The 24,677-nt window shown below is 42.1% G+C and overlaps 2 protein-coding genes across 8 annotated transcripts in view; both read left to right on the top strand.

Moving 5' to 3' along the window:
- The window catches only part of NHS (NHS actin remodeling regulator), a 257,519-nt gene extending 252,750 nt beyond the window's left edge, over window positions 1–4,769 (top strand). For all 5 annotated transcript variants that reach the window (XM_027638156.1, XM_027638147.1, XM_027638163.1 and 2 more), the window contains one exon: window positions 634–4,769. In XM_027638156.1, the coding sequence (XP_027493957.1) occupies window positions 634–1,258 (625 nt within the window). In that variant the 3' untranslated portion in view covers window positions 1,259–4,769. The remainder of the gene's footprint in view (window positions 1–633) is intronic.
- Window positions 4,770–13,413: 8,644 nt separating this feature from the next.
- BEND2 (BEN domain containing 2) overlaps window positions 13,414–24,677 on the top strand; it is a 23,649-nt gene continuing 12,385 nt past the window's right edge. Inside the window, exons 1-5 of one of the 3 annotated variants that reach the window (XM_027643925.1) lie at window positions 13,414–13,636; window positions 18,465–18,611; window positions 20,749–20,909; window positions 22,946–23,017; window positions 23,197–23,271. In XM_027643925.1, the coding sequence (XP_027499726.1) occupies window positions 13,624–13,636; window positions 18,465–18,611; window positions 20,749–20,909; window positions 22,946–23,017; window positions 23,197–23,271 (468 nt within the window). In that variant the 5' untranslated portion in view covers window positions 13,414–13,623. Of the gene's footprint in view, window positions 13,637–13,870; window positions 14,010–18,464; window positions 18,612–20,748; window positions 20,910–22,945; window positions 23,018–23,196; window positions 23,272–24,677 lie in introns of those variants that run through there. The other 2 variants (XM_027643933.1, XM_027643943.1) reach the window with 2 other exon arrangements.

The following is a 24,677-nucleotide window of genomic DNA, read 5'->3' as shown; positions in this document are numbered from 1 at the left end:
TAGTTTTCTAAAAGGCAGCTTTTAAAAGATGCTTTATTATGGTGTGCAGTGTAGTCTGGGTATCTTATTGGCACACTTCACAGTATATACTTCACAGATGACAACATCAGGCCATTCTATCTAACAAACATACATGTCTTCAAAGAAAAGTACCAGCAGTGGTTCCTGCTTTCTGTCCACCAGTTCACCAGCTCTATTCTGGTGTGTGAGTTATTGAAGCAAGAATGATGAGAAGGCATCTCTTCAATTTTAGAGTATTTTGTAGTCAGCTGAAATTTGTGACCACAACTGAAATTAAAGATTTCTGATATTGCATAGGTTACGCTGAGTCTTATTATTACCTGAGACTCTGTAGGCATTGTTGTCTTTACACAGAGCTGGTTGTGCATACATTGTTTTGGAAGAGCTGGGTAATGTTGAGAGGGACTCTGTGGCTCAGTATCTCATCCATTACACAAGAGCTACCACAGCTTAAAGTGCCATCAGTCACTGCTAGCCTTCGGTATTTTACAGAAGGATTATGAGAACTCTAGCTAATATGAAAGAGCACTCAATCTGTAAAACTCCAGACCAGCCCTAAGTTTTATACTACAAAGATAACATATGAAAGAGTCTTCCTTTGTGTTTTTACAGATCGAAAAGGAAAGTTCTTGGGAGAAAGGATTCTGGAGACCTCTCTGTAAGAAACAGATTGAGAGCTTCATCTGGGACCAGCAGCCAGCCTATCACCAGCAGCACACTGCCCACCAGCAACATGCCATCAGCTGGCAGCATGGGCACTCCCATTAGCAGTCAGAGGTCACCTGGGCTCATTTACAGGAATGCCAAAAAGTCCAACACATCCAATGAGGAGTTTAAACTACTGCTCCTTAAAAAGGGCAGTCGATCTGATTCCAGCTACAGGATGTCTGCCACGGAAATTCTGAAAAGTCCTATTTTGCCCAAGTCTCCCGGGGAGCTGATGGCAGATGCCCTTCAAAGCATGGAAGAGTCTCCTCCTGTGACGAGCCCTGACACATTGTCCCCGCTCTCCCCCTGCTCCCCCAGGGTTAACACGGAAGGATTCTCCTCCAAGAACTTTCCCATGTCGGCATCGTCGAGAGTGGGGCGGTCGCGGGCGCCTCCAGCAGCGAGCAGCAGCCGGTACAGCGTGCGCTGCAGGCTGTACAACACACCCATGCAGGCCATCTCGGAAGGAGAGACGGAGAACTCAGATGGCAGCCCCCACGACGATCGGTCTTCTCAGAGCTCAACATAGGCTGTGTGGGTGCCAGGCTGCCAACACCACCTGGGCTCTGTAAGGATGTCGACATAAGAGGCCAACGCTGTAGCAATTCAAAAAAAAAAAAAAAAGAAGAAGAAAAATAAAAAGAAAAAAATTGCAGGGCAGTATCAATGCTCAGATGTGTTTGCGTTCGAAAGACGCTGGGGAAATGAGGACTGCAGCTGTAGCTATTTATTACATTACATTTTCTAAAAGGAGGAAGATATGCTATGTCTGTTCTGTTCTCTTTTGACTTCATTTGGTTTATCACACTCTCATTTCCATTGTCACTGTAGATTTCAAGGCTATACACTTTCCATAGAGTTAAAGGTGACCTTGGGTATTTTTTTTATCCCAGAAGCTGCCCATCAGATACAAATCCCTCACTGTAGTGCTTCCCTAGGGAGAAAAAAAAAAGAAAATGCTCTTGAGAATTGGTATTTTTCTACACTAAAATGAGCTGAAACAAAATTTAGAAGAAACTAACAAAACATATGTAAATATCATATTTTTGATAAAAATTTGTAAATAGAATTATCAAAAAGTGGACGTGGCAAACAATTTACTGCGTAACAACTTTGTTTATAGAAGACAAAAGAATTCAAATGTAATAACTGTATTCTGTGAATACCATTTTCATATCAAACATAAAAAATCCACATGGCCACCAATAACCACTTTCAGTGTGACAGGCCTGAAGGATGACATTGAGCAGTGAAAAGGGGGAATTCTCCACCTTAGCTAAGGAAACGGAAAGGCTGACTGTGAGGGGATTAAAGTAACCATTTGTCTTTCTAAGGCAGCTCCAAAGAAGCTAACTGGAAAGTGCAGCTGGGAAGGTTACCTTGAGGATTGGTGGGGAAGACGAGTGGGTTTCTGACAGAACAAAGCTGTGTCTGATGCAAAGTCCCAAAGGGTCCCATCCCACAGCCTCCCCTGAGCCTTTATTCTTGCAGGGATCGCTTCGGAGAGGATAGATGTGAGAGAAAAAACAGTACTGAACTTTCATATTCCTATTGGGCTATTGGGATACATAACACAGTCATAACCTGGTAACTATAATCTTTAAACACTATTAGTTTCTGATTCGTAAAGGAAACAAATAAATTGTAAGCATGCGAGAAGCGCTTTTGATTTATCAGTAAATATCCGCAATGAGTTTTCAGTGAAGCTTTCTCTTTGTGCTGATGAGATTCATGCTACCTAAATATTTACGAAAATGACACTGTGAAAACGTAGCTGGGAAATAGGTATGTGTATGCATTATTTATATTCATTGCTGAGCTGGGAAGAGGAAAGCTCTGGTTCATTGTGCCAGCCACATACAGTAAGGATCTTGTCTGGGTTTACCAGAAGCACAGAACAGGGTGGGGGACTGGGGTGGGGTGGGAAAGGAGATAAATCAAAAAGTAGCTGCTTTGATACAAATGAAGGCAGGGAGATAAAAGCTGAATTACTTGAAGTTACTTGAATATTCTCATCTTAAAACCACAAGAACCCGTGAGTTGCTTTATACTTTTAATTTTAAATAAAACAAAACCAATAGGCCTGATCCTCCTTTGGGCCACTGCAGTTTCCATTGATGTAGCCCCGTCCATGCTACTTGGAGGACAAGGCTCTCTTTATCCAAAACTGATGCAGTTGGTGTTGGTTGCTGTAGGATATGGTTTGGAATAGAGGAAAGGCTAGTGCAGAGAAAATAGTGCAAGGAGGAATGAGGTGTTTAGTAGGACAGGTCAAATAGGATGGCAGAAAGAGCATACTTTGGTACTAAAGAAATCACCTAAAAGCTGGCTTTAAGCATAAGTAAATAATACGGAAGCGGGATGTGTGAATTCAGTTTTTACTGAGTTTTCTTTTAATCATGTAATGCATAAAGCTGAGAGTATTTAAAAGTGGACAGAGCATGTTTTATAGAGGAAGGTTCTACCTAAAACTGTTACAATTTTAAATAGTCAAAGCAAATCAGAACAGTTTAACAAATCTCAAGTTATTCCCCAGAAGGTTCACATTCGATTTTGTCTAGTGCTTACCACAAGACGTATTATTCAGGGTTTCCCACTGTCCTCCTGCGTAGCCTGGTTGCATTTGTGTGGTGAGATAGAGTCACTATGCATGTGGTACGTGTGTTGGGATGAGGGGTGGTCCATCAGTTGAAGGGCTGCAAAATCATCTAAAATAGTTTTTCAGAAGGTAATGGGAGCAAGGTTTTGGAAACAAAAGGCTAATCACATTAGTAGCTTAGTTAAAAAGATAAGTCTGAATACAAGTGAAGTGAATGAATGAGAATGTTTTAAGAGGAAATGTTCAGCATATAACAAACCGCTTTCTGAGAATATGAGTAAAGGAAGTTTAGATACTGGGCAGAAAATCTTTAGTTTGTCATCTTCAGTCATTTTCCATTAAAATTTTACCAGGAGCACTTTTATAATATGTTTAATAGCCCTGAGTTAAACAGTCATTCAAAACTGTAAAGAGAATACAGCTAAATTGACTTTGATGATATCACTTTTTTATCAATCAATAATTTAATAGAGATCAAAAATAGATATATATACACCTTTTTTTTTTACCAGAATGGTGAGGCAATATTTCACATACAAAATGGACACAGAAAAATCCCATTAAAATACAGGTTTCTTTTGCTTAATTTCCTAGTTTATATTTAGCAGACTGAAACCCAAATAGAGAGATTCTAAATCCGCTAAGAAGAAAAGAGTCATAACAAACGTGGGAGTCAGAGGAAGATGAATGGCGGGGTTCCCTGTAGCATTGCAGGAATGCCACTAAGGCACAGAGGACAAGCCATAGAGCAAAGGGAACATCACTCACCTCTTGAGACAGGGTACAGTACGAGCATGAGGTAACTGCTGAACCGTCATTTCAACCTACTGTTCTGTTGCTTGCACTGATGTTATGAAATTGATTTCTTAAGTTATACAGCTGTGTTCTGAAAAAAAAACATTTTCCCCTTTTCTCCTTTGTTCCTTTTTTTTTTTCATTTTGTTATTATTGTTGTGGCAGCATAGAGGGCATGGGATAGTTGTAGCAAATAAAGCACATGTTTGCTTTTGCCAAAGGTCAGTGATTGAGTGCATTTGCTGCAATGGTGGCAGATAGAGAAATACTGTAGGTTATGACTTAAAGAATTAAAAAAAAATTAAGAAGGTTACAGTGTAACTATTTTGGTACTAGCACCAGTTCATGCTGGCAGAAAAGACAATGGTTTATGGACTTGCATCCATTTTGTATTTTTGTAATATTTGTAAATATGAACTTTTTAAATTGTTGCAAATATGGTTTCTTTTGTAAAATGTTTTCAAAGTTTACATTAAATCCAAGCCTTTGTATATTTTAGAGCTGTGCAACACTTTAAGTCTTGTATTTATTTTTAGTAAAAACGGTGACAGTTTCATTGTGAACCCCTCTCAAAAAATGTGTTGGAAAAGTTTGATTACCTAGAAAGTGTGTATAGAAACTGCAAATAAACGTGACTGCAATTAAATCACACCTCCTCTTTACTTTCTTGTAATGAGATGTGAAGTCTAATCTACGGACTACAAGTATGCTATTTCCGAAGGTCACTCTCGGGGCTTTACACATTTCAAACCCATTTAATCATACTTTCTCTTCAACCTAATTTTTTTCATAAACCATAAAAGGGAAAATCTGTATCCAAACTGTCATTGACTTTAAGTGCCCACCAGTACATTTTTACCAGAATATAAAGACTGATGAATTCGCCCCTTGCCTTTTACAGGTAAGAAAAAGCTAAGAGAAAGAAAGCTGGGATGAAAAATGGTGGTAAGACCACTGCTTTATCTTCACCCGGAAAAGAAAACAAATTGTAACACTTCAGACTCAAGGCATAGGAAATCCAGTGACTGGGTCCTATCAGGAAGGATAGGAAGCCTTGGGCAAAAGGCAGGCCATAGATTATGAACACAAACTTTGAAATGCTAACACTACCTTATTTTAAAAGTTTGGTTATGAGGAGGTTGAGAAGTCAGGACATGGAAACCAAGTGTTTAAAACAACAGCCCCTGCAAAGAGGCTGAGTCTCTTTGAAAATGAATGGAACACTGTACTTGGTATTTAAAAAACAAATATGGAAAAAAAAAAGCTGAAATGCACAAGTCTGGTGTCCTAGAGAGTGTGGAAAAAAGAAGGGCTTTGGGGAATGCTGCTGGGCTAACTGCAGTGATATTTTGCAATGGTATGAGGATTGCCTCGATGATGTAGTAGCCTTAGAGATGTCTCCAAGTGGGAATCAGTTTGCATAACATTCACTTTAACCAAGTGATCAAGTAGTTAATGGTTATGTGAATCATTCCCTGTTGTCTTGTGTGCCTTTCCCAATCCAGAAATACAGGTAAGCAAGATCTGTAGGGAAAGCTTAGGCCATAGAGGTAGGCACAAGCTGTTTTTCCTCTGCCCACTGTACACCTGTAGTTTTTTATGCCCAGTGGAAGAGAAGATTAAACATTAGACTACATAAAATATAGCCAGTGCTTTTTATATATACAAGGTGTCATGTCCCAAGAGAGTGATCCTGGGTTACCTGCTCTGGGAGAGCCGCAAAATGTCGGGATTGTAGAGGGTAGTCCTGGACTGCCTACTCTGAGGTATGTTCAGGTTACCCTTGAGCTAAATTATGGTGAAATAATGCCAAATGATCAATTACAAAGTTTTATTTATGGCAGCAATGATTAAACCTTATGATATGTTGAATGGTTTGTGGCAACAATGATTTAAACGTTTCTGAACAGCATGTGGCAACAGCAATTTCTGAACAGCCCATGGATTGAACTTTTCAGGAGAGGAATAATGGAATATACTAGGTTTCCAAGGGATCTCCCATACCTGTGGAGCAATTTATAACCTGTGGGCAATTAAACAATTTATTCAGGGTTGGGTCTTGTATTTCTACTTTGCTTACATCCTTATCATCAAGGTCAATTTCCATTAACAGTACTTGTCTCCATGACCAAGCTGCCTCATGGGGAGCAACATATGGTTCAGATTTGAGTTATTTTTTTCTTTATTGTAGGGAATCGGGATGCACCATTTTGGATTCTACTGTATTCTGTTGTCTGTTTCAAAACAGTCACTCTCTAGTGGTGGGTACCACCAATCAATCATAGAGTAGTCTAAGTAAAACCTGTTATATGCCTGGTTACAATTTCCTTGATTTTTTCAAGGAAATCTCTTTCATTAGGTTACAACAAATTTGTGCCTACAAATTATCCCATTCTTAGACCACCCTGGCAGTAAAATGACTACTGTTGTCATATTGGACAGACTCAGGTTTAGACAAGTAACTGAACCATCACTTCAGCACTTTTACCATACATTCTCCAACAGGCCATGCTACTGCTTCAGCCTGAATGAGACCTGAAACTACTTCTACCCGGGCCAGCACATACTGTTTTCCTTCTGATTTCTTGAAAGGACCTATAGAATCTATTTGCCATGTCTCCCATAGAGCCTTGTTATCTCTCAGATTCAGTGGGAGGTCTTGTAGGGGGTGGTGATCAAGACATATACTGTACAGTTTACGAGTCACTAGCCACCCTCAACTCAAGCTTCTCAGAAGAGATCTTTTAACTCCCGAGTGCCTGCATTTAACATGTAACCACTCCAGTGAAGGTTCCCATTTTTCTTCCTCCTCTCCTGCTGTTATCATCACCTCCAAGAGAGTTAAGGAATCCATCTGGTTATTTGCAGAACCACAGAATGGGTCACGCTGGAAGGGACCACAGTGGGTCATTCGGTCCAACCTCCCTGCTCAGGCAGGGTCATCCTAAACTACATGGCATCAGGATTGCATCCAGATAGTTCTTGAAAATCTTCAGTGAAGGTGACTCCACAACCTCTCTGGGCAATCTGTTCAGTGCATGGTCACCCACATGCTGAAATTCTTCACTGTATTCAGGTGGAACTTCCTGTCCATCAGTTTCTGCCCATGGCCTCGTGTCCTTGTGATTGGCACCACCGGGAAGAGCCTGGCTCCATCTTCTTGGCACCCCTTCTTTAGATATTTATACCCATTATTAAATAGGTGAGCTGGATTGCTTCCCTTCTGGTGGGCTGCACCAAGGCGGGCTTATGCTTTCCGGTGTCCAAAATCTCTTCTCATTTATCCTTTTGCCACGCTCGCACTCGAATAACTCCCCCCCGGTCCTGTTCTCAAAAGGGAAGCCGTTCAGCACACTCTTTAAACGCCGCGTAAGGGCCTGTGCGGGTGTATAACGGGGCCTTATTCTCCGCCTCTTCACCACCCTCCATCCCGTTGTTCCCTCTCCCACGCCCTCCCGCCGGGCCAAGGCGGCCGCGCCTGCGCGTGGTCGGCCGGGAGCTGCGGTCTGTCTGTCTGTCTGTCGGTCCATCCGTCCCTCGCGGCCGCGGCGGCCGCGGGCCCTGCGCTCAGTGGGCGCTCCGCTCCCCCGGGCCGCTCCCCCGGGCCGCAGCTGGCGGGGCTGCAGGCGAACACCCCGCGGAAGGGGAGGCCCAGGACGGCGGCCCGCGCAGCCGAGCCTTCCCCCGCCTCCTCCGCAGCGCCGCGGACTGTTCGCCATTGCCCAGCGTGCGGCGTGAGAGCATCAGACACTCCCCGACTAAGGGCTATAATCCTGTAGGGCCCGCGGCGTTCTCCATGGGAGAGTATTGTGGCAGGATCCGATGGCGGTTATGCATCAGCTGAAGGCATCCACTTTTTTCACGCTTTCCAGGATCCATGGGCGTTTGAATGGAAAAGGGTCCCCTCTCTCCAAAGGGTCTAATCTCCTGCTCTGGCCTCACTCAGTAGGATACGGCCTCCTCCAATGATGGACACCCTCCACACGTATTCAAATTCAGTTTCCCGGGGGCCCTGGGAGTATTTTATCCTAATTCGTAGGGGAATAAGGGATGGGGGGTGTGGTGACCTGCTGAGCTCCCCCCAGGCCATTATCAAGTCTCTCTTTTAATCAGGGGCCGCATTAGGGCGCCCTCCTCATATGAGGATAACTTCTTCATATTTGGTAAGTCATTGGAGGGATATGCTGACTCAGGCACCCTACCCTCCTCATCAGTGAGGGAATGAGGCCTCTCCAACTGCTCCCATGGTATTTTTTCCCTTTCTAATGGTTCTACCATGGCAGCAGTCTGATTAGTTATCCATTCAGCAGCAAGCCAATTAGAAAAGCTCTGTGCCTCTATTTCCTAGTTCTTCCTGTAATACTTTAACCAAATCTTGCAACAACTCAATCATTTCATTTTCTGCCTGTTGGCTCATGTGCCTGTTCTGCTGGGCAGCAACTGAGCCCCCAGTACAACACAGACTGATGCTTTTCCCCAGTCTCAGCCTTTGCTCTGTCTCTAAGATTATGATCCTATCTGCCAGTGCCTGTGGATCATGCTAGTTGCTACGGGCCCAAGCCATGCAAGGGGGAGAAGGTTGGGCATTGTAACCTCCTAACCACTGCAAAACCTACAAGTATAGGGAACCTCCCAGGGAGGTCCTAGCAAAACCTACAAGTACTGTTCCTCCCTGGGATATGGCTCTTCTCAGAGAAGGGGTCATGCTAGCACAAACAAGGGTATTCTGTCTTTGATGCAAATTTAAATTTAAAATGTTGGGTCCCTAGAAGGCAGTTTTGGACCACCTGCTCTGAGGTAGCTGACCTTCAGAATACCCTTGGGCTAAATTAAGGTGAAACAATCCCAAAAGTTTTATTTATGGCAGCAACAATTTATGATAGGTTGAACGGCCTATGGTAGCAGCAATTTAAACATTTCTGAACAGCACAAGACAACAGCAATTCCTGAACAGCCCATGGATTGAACCTTTCAGGAGAAAGTGGAAGGAAAGATAGGGAAACAGGGGTAGTGAAAAAGGATCTGGGTCGCCATCGGCACCATCTCTGGTCCAGTTCCTCTGGAAGATGGGTGCACACACAGCCACTGTAACCTTCCTCATTGGCATTCCTTTTCTGCGGACTGTTTGAGACATTAACTCTTTCGGGGTTTAGGTCTCTCACATAAGGTGAAATCACTGTAACTCTTTACAATATATGTGAAGTCAGTGACTTCTGTAAGCCTTTGTAAAATCCAGGTGTCACTGTGTACCTTTGGGTATGCATGTACGGCATACAACCATCAGGCCCATCCAGTGGTACTATAATCTCAATACTATAAGTAGTATGACTGCAAATCCAAGCTTTTTTCAGGCTGTACTATCCTGGTTCTCAGCAAAGCATCCCACCATGCTGTGTAGATATATATACACACGCATATATATAAGGAATGTATATATAATCATGCATGAGAAGACTCATGGCTTTGAGAATTTTCAAAGGATAATAAAACACATGGGCATTAATACTTGAATGACACATCAAAAACACTGGCATCTTCTGCCAAGGGTGGAATTCAACCCCCACCCAACAAATCTTCCTATACACTCTTCCTATAGTGTTGTCAAAACACTTGGCAGCTCTGGCCACATACACAACCCAGGGGAGTCCTCCTTGAGCCAGCAAGCAGGAGGCATGTTTAACCTCTATCTATTGCTGGAACTTTTACTAGATATGGAGAAGCTCTGATCCACAACAGAAATCCTGTTTCAGAGAGGGGACTGGTACAGATGTTCATTGCAAGTACTAAGTGTTGGTGCCTGCTCTTGGAAGCACCGCTGGTTGTGTCTGTCCATTGCTCTGCATAAGACAGATACAGTCTGGGAAGCAAGGGATCCTCCCCAGATATGAGTCTGATCACTGGATTTCTATAGGCACTTACTTGACAGACTTTGTTTTTTATAAACCTATTTTTCCCTCCTTTAATTCTCTACTTGGTACCACAAGTGTGTATTAAGCATTACAGTATTTTCCTGGGATTAAAGTCAGGGTGACAGGTTTTTAATTACCCAGTTTATCCTGTTTGTATTTTTACCTCCTGTCATATTAGCAATCTCCCAAAACATTTCTAGTGCCCAACATTATGGGTCATAATAATCCCTCAACACATGATTCTAACTTCTTGAATGCAAGTAATCCAGCTCTGCCAATTGAAGATGCCTGTTCTAACTATTTCAGTGTGAATGGGAGAGAGGTTTCACATCATATCACCTGTACTTCCCAAAGAGAGTACTGAGGAAATGTATTCGTAAGGAATACATATCCTCCAACATAAGGTCAAGATCAGGATAACAGGTAAGCAGCTAAATACAGACTTTGCCATTAGATTCACTAGCATTGCCATTGGAATTTCCCCAGAGTTGGAAAAATCAGAAAACCACTCTGAATGTTAAAAGAAATTTATCAGCATTCCCAGTGAAGTTTCTCAGAAATTTCAGCATTCTCAGTGAAGTTTACTGTTTTCTTGGAAGATAAAATATAAAGCTGTGCAAAACAGCAAAGGCAGTGACAGCATCATGAGCATGAGGGGTAGCTCTTGTGCACTTTCCCTCTAAATAGGTCAATTTTAATTTTTTTAACAGAAAATTATCAAGCTCTGACATAAATACTTCTTACTATTGCCATTTCACAAAAAGGCTGCAAACCGTAAGCTCTTCCCGTGAGGAAACTACTGCCCCTGCAGCTCCCTTTTTAGTTTACTGGCATCTTTAGCTGGGGTGAGAGGAGAAGCAGGATCTGCCCCCACAGTCCCAAAAAAAGAAGAAACAAGGCCAAAGAAATGTCATTTCTTGAGCAACTCATAGACTTTTCATCCATATCATTGCAATTTTTTATGAGACTTTTCATCCATAGTCCAGCAACATTCTCCATTCCAGCAGTCAGGTGCTGCTAATGAGGCAGAAAAATAAGCCTTTTTGCTAATGACACCTGAACAAATAAAAGAAGCCTTGCTTTCTAATAAAGGTTGTGTGATAGTTTAACATGAGGCTGCTTTCTTTTTCTATCACTCAAACCACATGCATCTACAAAACAAGCAATCACCCAATGGGTTTCCTGTGGAAATTCACATTGTGGTTCTGAGACACTTAAGTAACATGACTGTTACATGGCTTGGCCAGCCTGTAACAACTCCCTTTGAATCTAGGTCAAGTGGTTTAGTTCTATTACAAGCCTCTAGAACTGAAAAAAAGTAAATTATCAGCTAAACCCCCATTTTTATGAGTAAAGGACTTTCAGAACCTCTAAGAATATGGCATTCAATGCCTAAGCAGTTAAGTTGATTTATGTATTTAAAAGGCTGGCACAGGACTATTATGTTAGTACTAATATTTAGTGTTCATCCTTTAATGTTCTTTTAGTAAGTACCTTCTTTTGGTGTTCAATAAAGCCTTCCTATGCAGCAGTCACACACCCCTTACATAGTTCCTTCATTACGGGTAATTAAAAAAAATGGGTTTATGACCATTTAAGAATGGGAGGGCCTTAAAAATGAAACCTCTAGATAGGGCTTCACATTTCACTGTTTTCTCGGGTTTGGTAGATAATTTAAGACCTGACCCAAAGCAATGTGAATGAAACATAGACCATACCCTCTCAATACTGATACCCAATCATTTTATCCTAGTACTGTGATCCGTTTCTGTGCATTTTACTTTGCCAAGCCAGTTGTACCATCAAACAAATCCTGGTAATGTTAATTTAAGCTATACTTTCTGTTACTTTCCTCAATGCACAAAACAAGTTTTGGGCTTCCTGAAGACTGGTGTGTAACTGGCATTAATGCACAATTTCACTTATCATTTGAAATGTCCAACACTACAAAATACACTACAAAACCCAAAATGAAACATGACAGAAACAGATAAATGTATAAACAGGTAAACGTATATTTTTATTTTACTGGATCTAATAACTCTAAGAATCAGGAAAGATGGCCAGCAAATTAACTTCAGGAAATTTTCTGTGAAAACTGATCCAGGAAAAAGTAATTCTTTGCAGGTGTTGTACATGAGTATTTTAAGGTCACGGAAAGAATCACTAGCAAAGGTATTGGAAAAGTCAGGTTTAATATAAAAGTGAAAGCATGACAAAGTTTGTTGATAAGGTTCACTCTGCTATTTACTAGATGGTTAAAGTACACAGAGAAAAAGCAAACTAAAACCTAAAATCAATCAATCTAAACCCCAAATCAACCCCAAAATTATCTATATGGAGGTTGGAGGAGGGTTGGAGGGGAGGGGTAAGGATAAGGATAGGAAAGGGTAAGAATAAAAAGGAATAAAGGGAGATCCCCCTTCTTGAGCCACAAGGTTCAGAGTGGACCCCTCTGCCAAACTTAGTCCCAGATTGGACTGACAATTTAGGCTCAAAGGTTTAACAGCACTTAATCAGTAGCTAAAGTTAAACAACGGAAGATTACTAAAATTTACTATAGCACAACAGTAACTCGCAGGCCTCACTTACAAATCTAAAGTACTTCAGAATCTCAGAGAGCAAATTTCACAGTACATTTGCTATAGAATATTCACACTCACATGCACACAGACCTAAAGAGTATGTACAAGGGATATACCTGTGAATATATACCACCACACTATCCTCATTAGCCACCAGCGTGCTTGTAACAAATGTGGATAGAGCCTTCCTAAATCTTTCGTTCGCTAAGCCCAGCCATGAGGTCAGGTTTTCTCTCTTTCTGAAAGTATGTTCTGCATTCAAATGCATTAACAGCTGACTCTTTGCCCTACAACAACCTCCCACCTATCTCCACTCCTTTCAGTTTTCTTTTCTAAACCTGCTTTCTAGATGATTAGTAAGCCACTGAAACCATGTTGGTAGAAATACAGAGGAATGCCTACCGGTTTATATTTTCAAGACAAAACTTTGTAAAACAGCGTGTTTTAACTCAGAACAGAGGTGTTATGGCCTCTAGTGTATCAGATCATTCCTTTTAATTTAGCTTCACTTCCTAAAGATTGTACTCAGACCTACTTTAAATGCCTTTCTTCTCTTAGTTCCTCCAAATACCACTGCCCCACAAAACTATGGAAATCAGGACTGCTGCGCGAACGGGCGGAGGGACTGATGGGCTGCTGTGCGGGAGCGGGCGGACAGACGGACTGGGTGCTGTATGGACTGGCTGCTGAAGGAGGGTCGTAGCGGACGGACTAGGTGCCGCCAGGCATAGGTGCTGCCAGGCAGACACGCCAAGCGCTGCGCTCACGCCGCGCCTACTGAGGGAGAAGGCGGTGGCGGCACCGCCCCCGCGCTCCCGTTTGCCGAGCGCGCCCCCGCGCGCAGCCGCACTGCTCCAAAACAGTTTGTTGCTCACGTCGGAGAAGCCGCTTCCGTTTCCAACGACGCATTCCGGCCACACCTGCCCCTGCCCGTGCCCGAGCCCCTGCTCGCTCCGCCGCCCGACCCGCCCGAGGAGGACCCCGCGCTCTGCCGCCCCACCAGGCCATGTCCGAGGAGGGTAAGGGCCCCGGGCGGCCACTCGCCCCGCAGCGGGAGGCGGGCGGGACGCGGCGCCGCCAGGGCGCGGTGGACGCTCCCCCATGGTTCGGAGCAGCCCCAACGCCGCTGCCGACCCGGCCGGGCCGCGCCCACCGCGCCCGTCGCGATTCGCCCGTTCCCGCACGCCGGGCGCTGCCATTGGCTGTCATTCCTGCCCGTCGCCGCCGCGTCAGGGCCGGCGGGGGCGCGCGGCCGCGGGACGCGCTGGGCGGAGGGGCCCGGGCGCGCTCCCGGGGAGCCCCTGGCGAGCGGATGTTCCCCGGGGACCCTCAGGGAAGTTGGTGCTCAGGAGTAGGGTCGTCCAGCCACAGTGTGGCTGCCTCATGGTGTAGGTCAGTGTTGGGGGGGGAGGGGGAAGGTTTAGCTTTCCTTAGTCTTCAAGTGGTTGGTGAACGTAGTGACGAAATCCTGGGGAGACTTCGGTGTGGAATAGCGGGGTGTCGGCCCTGGCAGGTTCCCCCAGCGCTGCAGTTACTCAGGTACAAAACCTGAGTACGGCGGAGATGAGTTATGCTCCTAAAGTGAAAGGCCTGACCTAATGAGCTTCCCGTTGGAATGCAATGCTCAGAGGTGTGTGGGTTTCCTGTACTTTGCGTCAAAACAGTTTCGTTTCTGTCAGTTACATGTTGCACCTCGCCCTTCCGAGGAGTGATGTTTATACAGACTCACGTCAATTTAAGCTCATTTAGCTTGCGGTTGCTGTCACAGACCCACCCACTAAAGAAGTTCCAGTTGTGTCTTGCTCAGATGCCCAGCTTCCTTGTGTAACTTCATGGTTCAAGGAACTTCTCTGACTAAGAAATAGCCAGTTCACCGTGCAGTCATGCAAGTGCCAGCATAAAGTAGAGGGGTAGGACTGAGATGTAGCAGGGTGGGAGCATAGCAATCATGATAAGCTCCTGGTTAAACAAACGTGTTTGTTGATCCTTCTCCTTTGTCCTCAACCCTTTGGTCTCCTGATTGGCTTTGTCTGTAACTCAATAATCTTAACAAATATTAAGTCTGTACCAATTCTTGGCAATAGAAAAGATGTACCATTAATACTTTTTCTTCAGTCAGAAGTTGCAGTATGAGCTCAAATCTTGATAAACATCAGAGGTCTCTGAGAGAGAGTTGTTTTACCTTCAGTTTTGGTGGTTTTGGCATCACAGTGATCCAAATATGAGACCTAAAGCCACAGGAAGTATGGTTTTATTATTATATATCTCCATAGTAAATGGTTTGTATTTGCTTAACATTTGGTTCTGTTGTCTTAGTTTGTTGCAAATTTCACTCATGCAAATTCCGACAACAGCATTCTATATTAACTGTTGTTTCAGTGTTCAGAGGCTGTTCATAAGCATTTTTATCTGTGCTAGAGTATTCTGATGTCTCTGATCCCTGACAGTCTATGTAGATTAAGGGCAAAACTATCAGAAGTATGCTAAATTTCAGGATGTGACTTAAAGTAGGTGCAGTCAATTTTTTTTCTGAATGCCATATTTGAGCATCTTTGTAAAATCTAGTTTGTCTTACACATAGCTTCCATGGCTGGCTGTTGCATCTGGGACTGTTGAGATCATGATTGCATATATACAGAAATGTGTCTAACTGAACTCTTAGAAAATGAAGAAAAAACACTGGATTTCTGTGAAAAGTTTGATTTGGTGATTTTGCAAGCAGCCCTCCGGGAACTCTGTAGTAGAGGTTTGGATAGGATTTAGTACAAGTTGGTGCTTTCAGCTCTCTGATCCATGTCCTTTTACCATCCCATACTTGGTCACCTACATTTCTGTTTCTGCAATAAGTGAGAGCATTCATCCGGTAATGCCTGACTCAGTACAAGTCCTTCCTTATCCCACTGGCTTAAGTGATATATTTAATTAGTAACATACCAGGAGAAAGAAAAATAGTCTGTCAGCTTGTCTTCAGGCTTCAGCTGATGCATCAGATCCAGTTGTATTTCTGTGCTTGTAGCTTCCATTATCATGGTGTGCAGAAATTTGCTTAAAACTCTCAGGTATGTCTGCAGTGAGATTGAGTTAATAGCCAAATGATTACCTAAAGCTGTGATGGGATGATACCAACCCTGAAAGGCACTGGTGTCCCTGGACTCTCTGTTGTGTTGGTTTGCTTTTTTGTGTGTGTTAGTGTAAGTGTCACACGATAAAATAGAGCAGGACCTAATTGTGATCCAAGTTGATGCTAGCTGTCTCTCCTTCTGTGGGTTAGTTTAAACCCAGCTAAATTCTTTATTTATTCGAATAGGGTTGCTTTGATTTATTAATTTTGGTAGGTAATTCATAGTTGCTACAGAGTTTTTTTGGACTTTTATGTTTTTGTTTTTAACTGCTTTTGAAAGAGTCCAAGTTTTTTTATTGTTTGTTTGCTTGGTTTTACTATTTCTATATGTTTAATACAATCTTTAAATTATTTTAGACAAAAAAATCATTCTTTCTATCTGTGACCATCAGTGCCCTGTGTGTGGTGTCATTGTGTTTATGTCCCAATTTTCTTTATGTTGTAGTTTGTATTCATCTTTCATTCTAACATTTCCTTTATCTGTATGAGAACAGCTATGTTCAGCAATGGGTAATGGAAATTAAAAGACCTGGGGATGAGGAGGATTTTGGCCACCATCTGAGAGGTCAAAAGTTTTGAGGGACTTATGCTTGTGGCTGCATTGCTTCTGCATCATTGTGGAAATGTGTTGTAATTAATTAGATGTGGTTGGGGATTTTTGCTTTTTTTTTTTTAGTTGAGGTGGCTTACCTTTCTGTATTTTCCTGTTTGGTTTATATTTACCCTCCAGCTGTGAGTTGCTGTAGCCACCAACTTTGGAAACACTTTCTGCTCATAGTCCACTGCACCATTGAAATTCTGAATTTAAGACTTATGTCAGGGAGAGTGGTAGAGGGAGGACTGGGCTTTGTGTTCAGTTTAAACCACTTGTAGAAACTCTCTTGACTTCTGATCATACTGGCCTTCCTTTAGTCCAGATGGAGCTGCTTTGACTTTGCTGTCTTTTTGCTGTGTTCTGGTTCCACAGAATTTTTCCCTCTTCTATACCCATTGCTCTGTCTGCTGTAGATTTGAGTGGCATAGTTTGCTGATCAGGTAGGCTTGTTTGGCTGCCTTATTTCCTGTTGGCCAAACTGAGGCATGAGATTTGTGGCAAAGATTATGAATATACAGATAAAGTCTGTACTTAGTAGGGTTTCATAAATAGCATACAACGTGTGTCACCTCCTCTATTTAGGGATAGAAAGATGATTGCAGGACAGCAGAGGCCCAGCTGTAAGTAGGACGTTTGTCAGGCTGTGCACTAATCTGGCATACTGGTTGGGGAAGTTGCCAGAGAGGATTCTGATCCCTCCTGCTTCATTGCAGATGCCCTTTTCCTGACTCTTCATTAATTCTCTTCCTAAGTAGGTAGAATACTAAATGATTGTCAACAAAAAAAATTGTGCCTGTGAGGCAGTTAGTTAATTCAACACCTGCTAATAACTCCTCATGCGAACCTGCAATGAACTTCAGTCAGTGAATCACTGAGGTGTTTTGCTAAAAGCTGCACCTAAATTAAGTTTGTGAGTAGTCCTGTTGTTTACTTTCTATGCAGCTGATGAAAACTGTCCAAAAACTGTTCTTAGTTGCAGCCTCAGCAGCATATCCTACTTTGTGTCCACTCAGCTAAACTCCTTTGTGCTGGTCAGCTCTGCCCCAGGTAGCTTTTTGGCTTCTTTCACAACTACAAACAATGCTGTCGATGGTGTGGCAGTAGATGGGTGTTTCTGAACAGACCCTCAGTTCGGGCAAGTCTTTCCTAATCTGATGACAGCCAAATCCAAACCCTGCCTGTCTTATTTCTTTTGGATTAGACAGGAGTATTGGCCAGAAGGAAAACTGAATGAACTGGGGAATTCAGCTTAATTGAAACAGAGGGAAGAGAGCAGGATTTGGAGTGAATTGGAGAGTAAAACCCCAGACCACTGTTACACTCATACAGTTCCGATTCATTCCTGGGCCTCGGTCCATCCTGTGCAATGAACAGGGTAGAGATCCTGTGTTACATATAATTAGAGTGACATTATGCATGTGTGCTGGCTGAATTTAAGTTTTATTTCCTAACTTTATTGGTTCGTGGTATGGTTACTTCCATTAACTTGTTTCATGAAGAAAAAATTCCACTCCTTTCCTGACCCTGTCAAAACCACCGGATCTAGCAATAATAACTGTAATACAGTTATTCTGAAACGAGGACATTTTTCTCTTGATGTAGTGTGTTTAATTGGAAAAAATCTGGTAGTGCAGATTTGCCATTTGGTGTTCCTGTATGACATCTCCTTGACAGCTGATGTTTGGTTTGACCTGAATACCAAATACACAGGATTTGTAGACTGATTTGTTTCAAGTGTGTTAAGCAAGGCTTATTTATGAAAGATTAATTTGGTCTGGAAGTTTTAGTATTTTTTTCATGTGCTTGAAAGTGTAAATAGTGGACTTTGTAGAAGTTCTACTGGCTTATAACTGTTACTTTTGAAGCTGGACACTGTAGGAAGAATTGGATACTAAGTAGTTTCAGGAATCCCACCAACTAAGCAATAGTAAGCTACTTCCCTTCTACTGAGTGTTAAAACCTCATTGTATATTTTTAAAAGTGACTTTGCATTTAGTCACTAAAGTGTAAATGGATTTAAAATACCCTTGTGCAACTGAGGTAATGCTAGATGTGATACAGGCACTACAGTTGTCATCTGAAATGCAGAATGGTGTATTTTACCTGTTTCTCTTTCTGAATATGCTAATAGATTACATATGTGTGAAGTCTGAAGATGATGTTGAAGCAGTGATAATGGACCATGGAGAACATGGACTGTCTACACAAAGCTGCATGTCAGTGGAACAAAACTGTGAAGGAAACAGTGCTGTTCACCACGTGGGTCAACTTGCCTATGGTAATTACTGATAATTTTTATTGTGATGTAATAGTTAATGGCTAGTTTTAAGGCTGTGTGTTCAGTGCTGCTCTGTTGAATGCTTTCTATATTGACCATACCTTTAAAACACGATCTATTAGAAAGCTACTTCAGGCAAATTGCTTGGCAATGCATTTAAAAGAGGTATGTTTTAGTTACTACTTTACAGGTCTTTATATATAGTGAACCCGCTAAAATATTTTGTATTATGTTATATATGGTATATTACATTTTAAAAAGACAGCTTTTTACTGACTTATGAAGTAAATGTACCTAGGAATGAATTAGGAAGTAATTTGGAAAATAAATGTAATGGGAAAAGCTAACCTAAAAAATTAGGATTTTAGATAAACTGCGCAGTGTAATTTAGTACTGGAGATACTGATGCGTAATGATAGTAAGATTGTTTAAGGTCATAAGTTATTAGCTGTATGTAGCCTTTGTTGATTGTCTCTAATTCATTGTATTTATTTTAACATGCAAGATCAAAGTCTGTCAAAAATCTTAGCCCATGCTTCACTGGCCCAGACAAAAATCATTCATAACTGTTACGAGCATTTAGTAATTCCAGTGGCAGTATTACCAGTGAGGAAAATGACTGTAACTAAGTGATGGCACTTACTAGTTTGGGGAATTTTTTTTTATTATTCAGCCAGTTGACTCTATAGAGAATCTCATCAGTATTTATCTTCACAAAGGCAAGTTACATCTGTTTTCTAGTGTTGTTGGGTGTTTCTGAGAACCTTTAGTCTCTTTGGTCTTGCCTATGGATACATATCTGGCAGAGCAAGCTCAATATCACTAAGACACAGATCTAGGTCTTTATTTCTCCCCACCAGCTGCAGAACACTTTTATTTCACTTTTTTTCTTAGCTATTTATGCCCACAAGCTCAGTATCACTTTTGCTGGCACTTTTTTTTAGGTCACTGTATTCAGGCCTATATCTAAATTTGGGAACCTCATTATGCAGACCATTAGTTTAACATAAACGTAATATGCTTAAAATGTGATTTCAGGGATCTGATGTTTCTCCAGGTGAGGTGGCATTCTGGTCTGGCTGCAGAAAGTGTATGAAATCTGAGGGACTGTACTGTGCCACTGTGTTAATCCTGCAGCCCTTCTCCTTTCAACATGTCCTCTTGGCTCTGTTGGTGTTGGTCCCACAGAGTGCTCTCTGTCGTGTCCTGAGCTCCCCGTTCTGAAGGTGCTGAGTGCTAGGAGATGAGTGCTGGCTTGGCCTATGTGACAGGCATGGAGGCATGAGGTGGTCTGGGAAAGGAACCAAATTCTGGAGCTGGTTGGGGGAGGGTAGATAGGTTTTAATCTTCACTTTATGTATTTTTATTACCCGGTTTGTGATTTCAAAATTATGTTAACTATACTAGTTAAATCTACCACAGATCTTGCCTAGATTGTATCTGTCAGCTCTGCTGCATTTATCTGGGCTTTTAAAGCAAGGAAAATTTTTTTCTGGCTTACAATACTGGATATATTTGTACTTTTCTGTCCTGTCCCTGGCCCTTCCTCTTCTGCTGCGTAGAAGAAATGCACAGAGCTAATTCACACTGGTAATGGCTTTTTAACTGTGCTGGGCCCACACCTGGAGAGGTGGAGGCATTCTGTGTATCACTTCTGAATAGTTTGTGTTTGGTAATCCCTGACCTGGAACAAGTCTTTTCTGTTGCACAGTGTTTCAGTATCAAAACTGGAGGGAACCCCATAAATGTAGGGGGATGACAGCTGAGGACTGAATAAATGGGAACTGTGTTTTATATTGTGGGTGTATTACCTGAATTTTCAGGGAGCTGGTTGTGTTTGGGTTTTGAATTGGACGTGGAAATTAGAACAGAAAATCGAGGGAAAAGCAAGGCAAAATGAAATGGAGGCTGTAGAGACTTTGGAAGAAACAATATTAAATGGAATTTATCATTTCTGATCTAAATAAATTGGATTAATAAGTGTTTGAAAATATGCTGCTAAAGAAATTTGAAATAGCCAAGCAGTTTGAAAGTTAGAAAAAAAAAAGAGGGTGACTGTGCCTGTTTTTACTGTAGTCAAATGCTAAATGCAGTGGGAAACTTGCTGTTGTGCTTTGCTTTCTCTTCACTTTCCCAGGAGGCGAAGGCTTACCGGTGCTAACTGATCAAATGGCTTCACAAATGAGCCATTCTACAATGATGCAGAGAGGAAATGGTCACAGCCCTGAAAAAGTGGATTTTGTGGTTTTGCGTAATAAAAGAAAACGAATTTGTCCTACTGTAGTGGAACAGAATGCGGTATGTTTCTCCAAACAGTAGCTCTTGGTTTTGAGGCCAGTTTCAGTGTTATTTGAAATGTCACTTTTCCTTCACTCTTGTATGATCATTGGATGACATCCCAGCGAAGAAGATAAGCTGGATATCTGTGCAGTGCTTGAATGCTTCTAGCAAGTCTCCAGCCTCTCATTCTGCACATTCAGGGTTGCTCAGTCCCAGGTGCAGAATCCAACACTTGTCCCTTGTTAACCTTCATATGGTTAGTGATTACCCAGCTCTCTGATTTGTACAGACCTCTCTGCCTTCGAGTCAGCAGCTCCTCCTAGTGTAGTGTTGTCAACAAGCTTGGTATTCCTTCTAGTCCTGCATCCAAGTAATTTATGAAGATGTTGAAGAGCACAGGGTCCAATGAAAAAAATAAAAATCTTGTTGATCAGGTAGTAGATGAAGTTAACCAAAGTCCTACATCCCTTTCCCAAAAGCAGAAAACAGTTGATAGATTCAACAACTTTCATGTTCCAAAGCTTCTCAGGAACAAGGCTGTTAAACCACACCCTGTGGCAATGCTGTATTTAAATTAAAAATCCTTCTGAGGGCACCTTCTGCCGGTTCTACACCAGGATGACACCAATACATGTCACACAAAGCTCTGAGGAACCCCAGTGGTGACAGGTCTCCAGTCTGATATTCCCCCATTCACTGTTACTCTCTGTGCTCGACGCGTGAGCCAGTTGCTCACCCACCACAGGATGTGTTTATCCATCTGTGTGCTGGACATTTTGTCCAGAAGGATCCTGCGAGAGACAGTATCAAAAGCTTTACTGAAATCCAAACAGATTACATCAACTGCCTTCCCTTCATCAGCCATGTGGAGTCATCTTGTAATAAAAGGAAGTTAACTCGGAGAAGCAGGACTTTCCCCTCATGCTGGCTGTGACTGATGACTGCTTTGTCCTTCAGGTGTTTTTCAGTAACTCCCAGATAGTCTTCTCCATGATTTTACCAGTCACTGAAGTTCTGCCTGTTGTAAACAAAACAAAAGAAACACCCTCCAGCCTTTCTTTTTTAAAATAAGACCTGATTAGTTTAAAAAATAGAAGAAAAAACCCAGAAACACCACCAGCAGACTCATTACTCCTGCAGTGTATGGTGGATGGGAAAGGCACCCATCCAGTAAAAGAAAAATGTCAGGATTGTCCAGGTGGTGGCGCCGTTCTTCCTGTATGAGAGCAGTTTACAAGCCGTGAGAAAATTGTCTCTTCTAGACATTTTTTACAGGTTCTGCTTGCAGTTATACCCATTGAGATAAGGACTTTTTTTTAAATGGTTTATTCAGTGTAAAAATATACATGAAGTCTCATAATTTAGACTCACATTAGAGTTCTTTCCCAGTCTAAATGATTCTGTGATTACAGCCTGGCTGTATAGTATGTATAGTTAAATGAGAAAGTTCTGGCCAAATAAAAACACGTATTATTTTATATGTATATATATGTGTATACATATATATATATGTGTATATATATATATATATGGGGGGGTGTGGAGTGTGTACACACACACAGAGTCCCTCCAAGATACTCAGCTCAAGCTGAGTTCCAAGTTCCAGTTATTCTGTTGTTGTACCATGCCAAAAATACTTAAAGGAGCCAGAGGTCTGAGGCTCTGCTATGACAAGCCCATTGTCAAGTCAGTAAGGAAGCCTTGTCTGGCTGTGAAAGTGGGGTGTGCAGGGAGTCAAGCCGGGCCTCATCAGCTCACTGGAACCACTTGCTGCAAAGGGGCTTCAGTCCCAGCAGTGAAAGTCTCTGGTGTTGGAATGTGACTGCCAGAGTGGTTCCCAAATGGTCAGACAGGAAAGTTTCTTTAACACAGCAGTATATAAATAAGCAGACTGTATTAAGTCTTGTTTGCTTGGGCTCTCCTGTAGCCAGGGGAGGGAATATAACTACAACTGAAAGTTTCCAAGTTGGATTCCTAGGAAGTTCTTCCCACAATTTATATTTTGAATACTTTCATTATTCAAAACATTATATGCTCTTTATGTTATTTCCCAGATGAGAACCAGGGAAGAAGAATATGAAGATAGTGACAGTGTCATTTATGAGTATGAACCAGACTATGAATGTGTAAGTTAATTTTGTTTTGTTTGACTGACTTGGAAAAGCTGCTTTGGGATGTGTGTTTTGGGGTAGGTTGAAGTAACATGTGAGATTTCAATTTGGGATTTATTTGCTTAATGTGATATCCTAAGCCTGTGTATATATTAGTAGCTTACACTCTGTTTTGTTTTATTTCTATGAAAAAGGAGAGTATTGTATCTGAAGCTTCCTATGCTGGATATCAACAAATTACACTTATGGAGGTCCTCAGTTATTGCCAGGTATTTTTTTTCTTTATATCTGAAATATCATTTAAACAACTTTAGTTAAACTTCAGGAAGATTTGTATTCTTTATGTGACAAGCTGTGACTTGATCTTTTCCAATTGTTCACTTTTTAGTTGCCCACTTCAATATTTTCAATGAAAAACTAATCTCCTTCATATTCTCTGAACTTTTCACACTATAACTGGCAAGAATACTTTACAAATATTAAGCTTTTAAACAAAATATAAACTCTAGTGATTTACTGGGAGGACCTTCTCAGTAATGGGAAAGATATGACTATGATACACACCCAGCTATTGAAAGTATGTATTGCTTGCCAAAGGTGTGCCAAAATTCTACTGGTGTTGTTTTTTATGAGTTCTTTCCTTTTAACTTCTGAAGCAGTAGCATGTGAGATTGAAAATAACTGCACTGAAAGCTAAAAGCACCCCATATTTATGCAGGTGAGCACTTGTGTGATGGGGGTCACAGTATAGAGTGAAAGACATTCCAGCTGTGCTTTAGGGAAGTCAATTTGTGAGTGGCTTTTAGCCAAGTGTGAATGTCTTATAAGTCTCCTTAAGCAATACATTCAGGAATGTGGTGGATGGAGGTTGACTAAGACTGTGTGAATAACAGTCTTGCCAGTCTGGGAATGTGTGCAGTAACAAATAGCATTAAGAGAAACTATAGCCTCTTTTGCTGCCTACAGGCACCTTTCCGTCTCCTTCACTCCACTGTTATCCCCTCCTCCCAGTGGCTCTACACTAGGGCTACATGAAGCCTTTTTATAACACCTGTACTGAGCTCCTGAGCTTTCTCTTGTTTAGACTCAACAGTCCCAGCTCCCTCAGCCTGTTCTCATAGGAGAGACATTCCCATCCTTTCATCTCCTTCATGGCTCTTCACTGGTCTCTCTCTAGTACGCCCATGTTTCTCTTGCACTAGGGAGACCAGAGCTGGACTCAGCACTTTGACATGTGGCTTCACCAGTGCTGAGCAGAGTGGAAGGATCACCTCCCTTATCTTGCTGGCAATACTTTGCCTAATGCAGCCCAGGGTACCATTCTCCACCTTTGTTGCAAGGGCACGTTGCTGACTCACATTAAACTTAATCAGGATCCATAAAAGGATGAGGAGATCCCAGATCCTTTTTGCTAAGCTGCTTTTCAGCTGGGTGGTCCCTGGCATGGACTGATGCTTGGGGTTGTTCCTCCTCAGGTGCAGGACTTTTCACTTCCCCTTGTAGAACTTCATGAGGCTCCTGTCAGCCCATTTCTTCTGCCTGTTGATGTCCCTCTGGACAGCAGCATGACCCTGTGGTGTATGAGCTGCTTCTGCCAGTGTGGTGTCATCTGCAGAGTTGCTGACAGTATACTCTGCCCATCGTCTAGATCGTTCATGGAGATGTTAAACAGGAT

The sequence above is a fragment of the Corapipo altera genome, unplaced genomic scaffold, assembly GCF_003945725.1.
Source record: "Corapipo altera isolate COAL_440 unplaced genomic scaffold, ASM394572v1 0, whole genome shotgun sequence".
In the NCBI taxonomy this organism is placed as follows: domain Eukaryota; kingdom Metazoa; phylum Chordata; class Aves; order Passeriformes; family Pipridae; genus Corapipo; species Corapipo altera.
The sequence above is the reverse complement of the archived record's forward strand: the minus strand, read 5'-3'. Positions and strand labels throughout refer to the sequence as shown.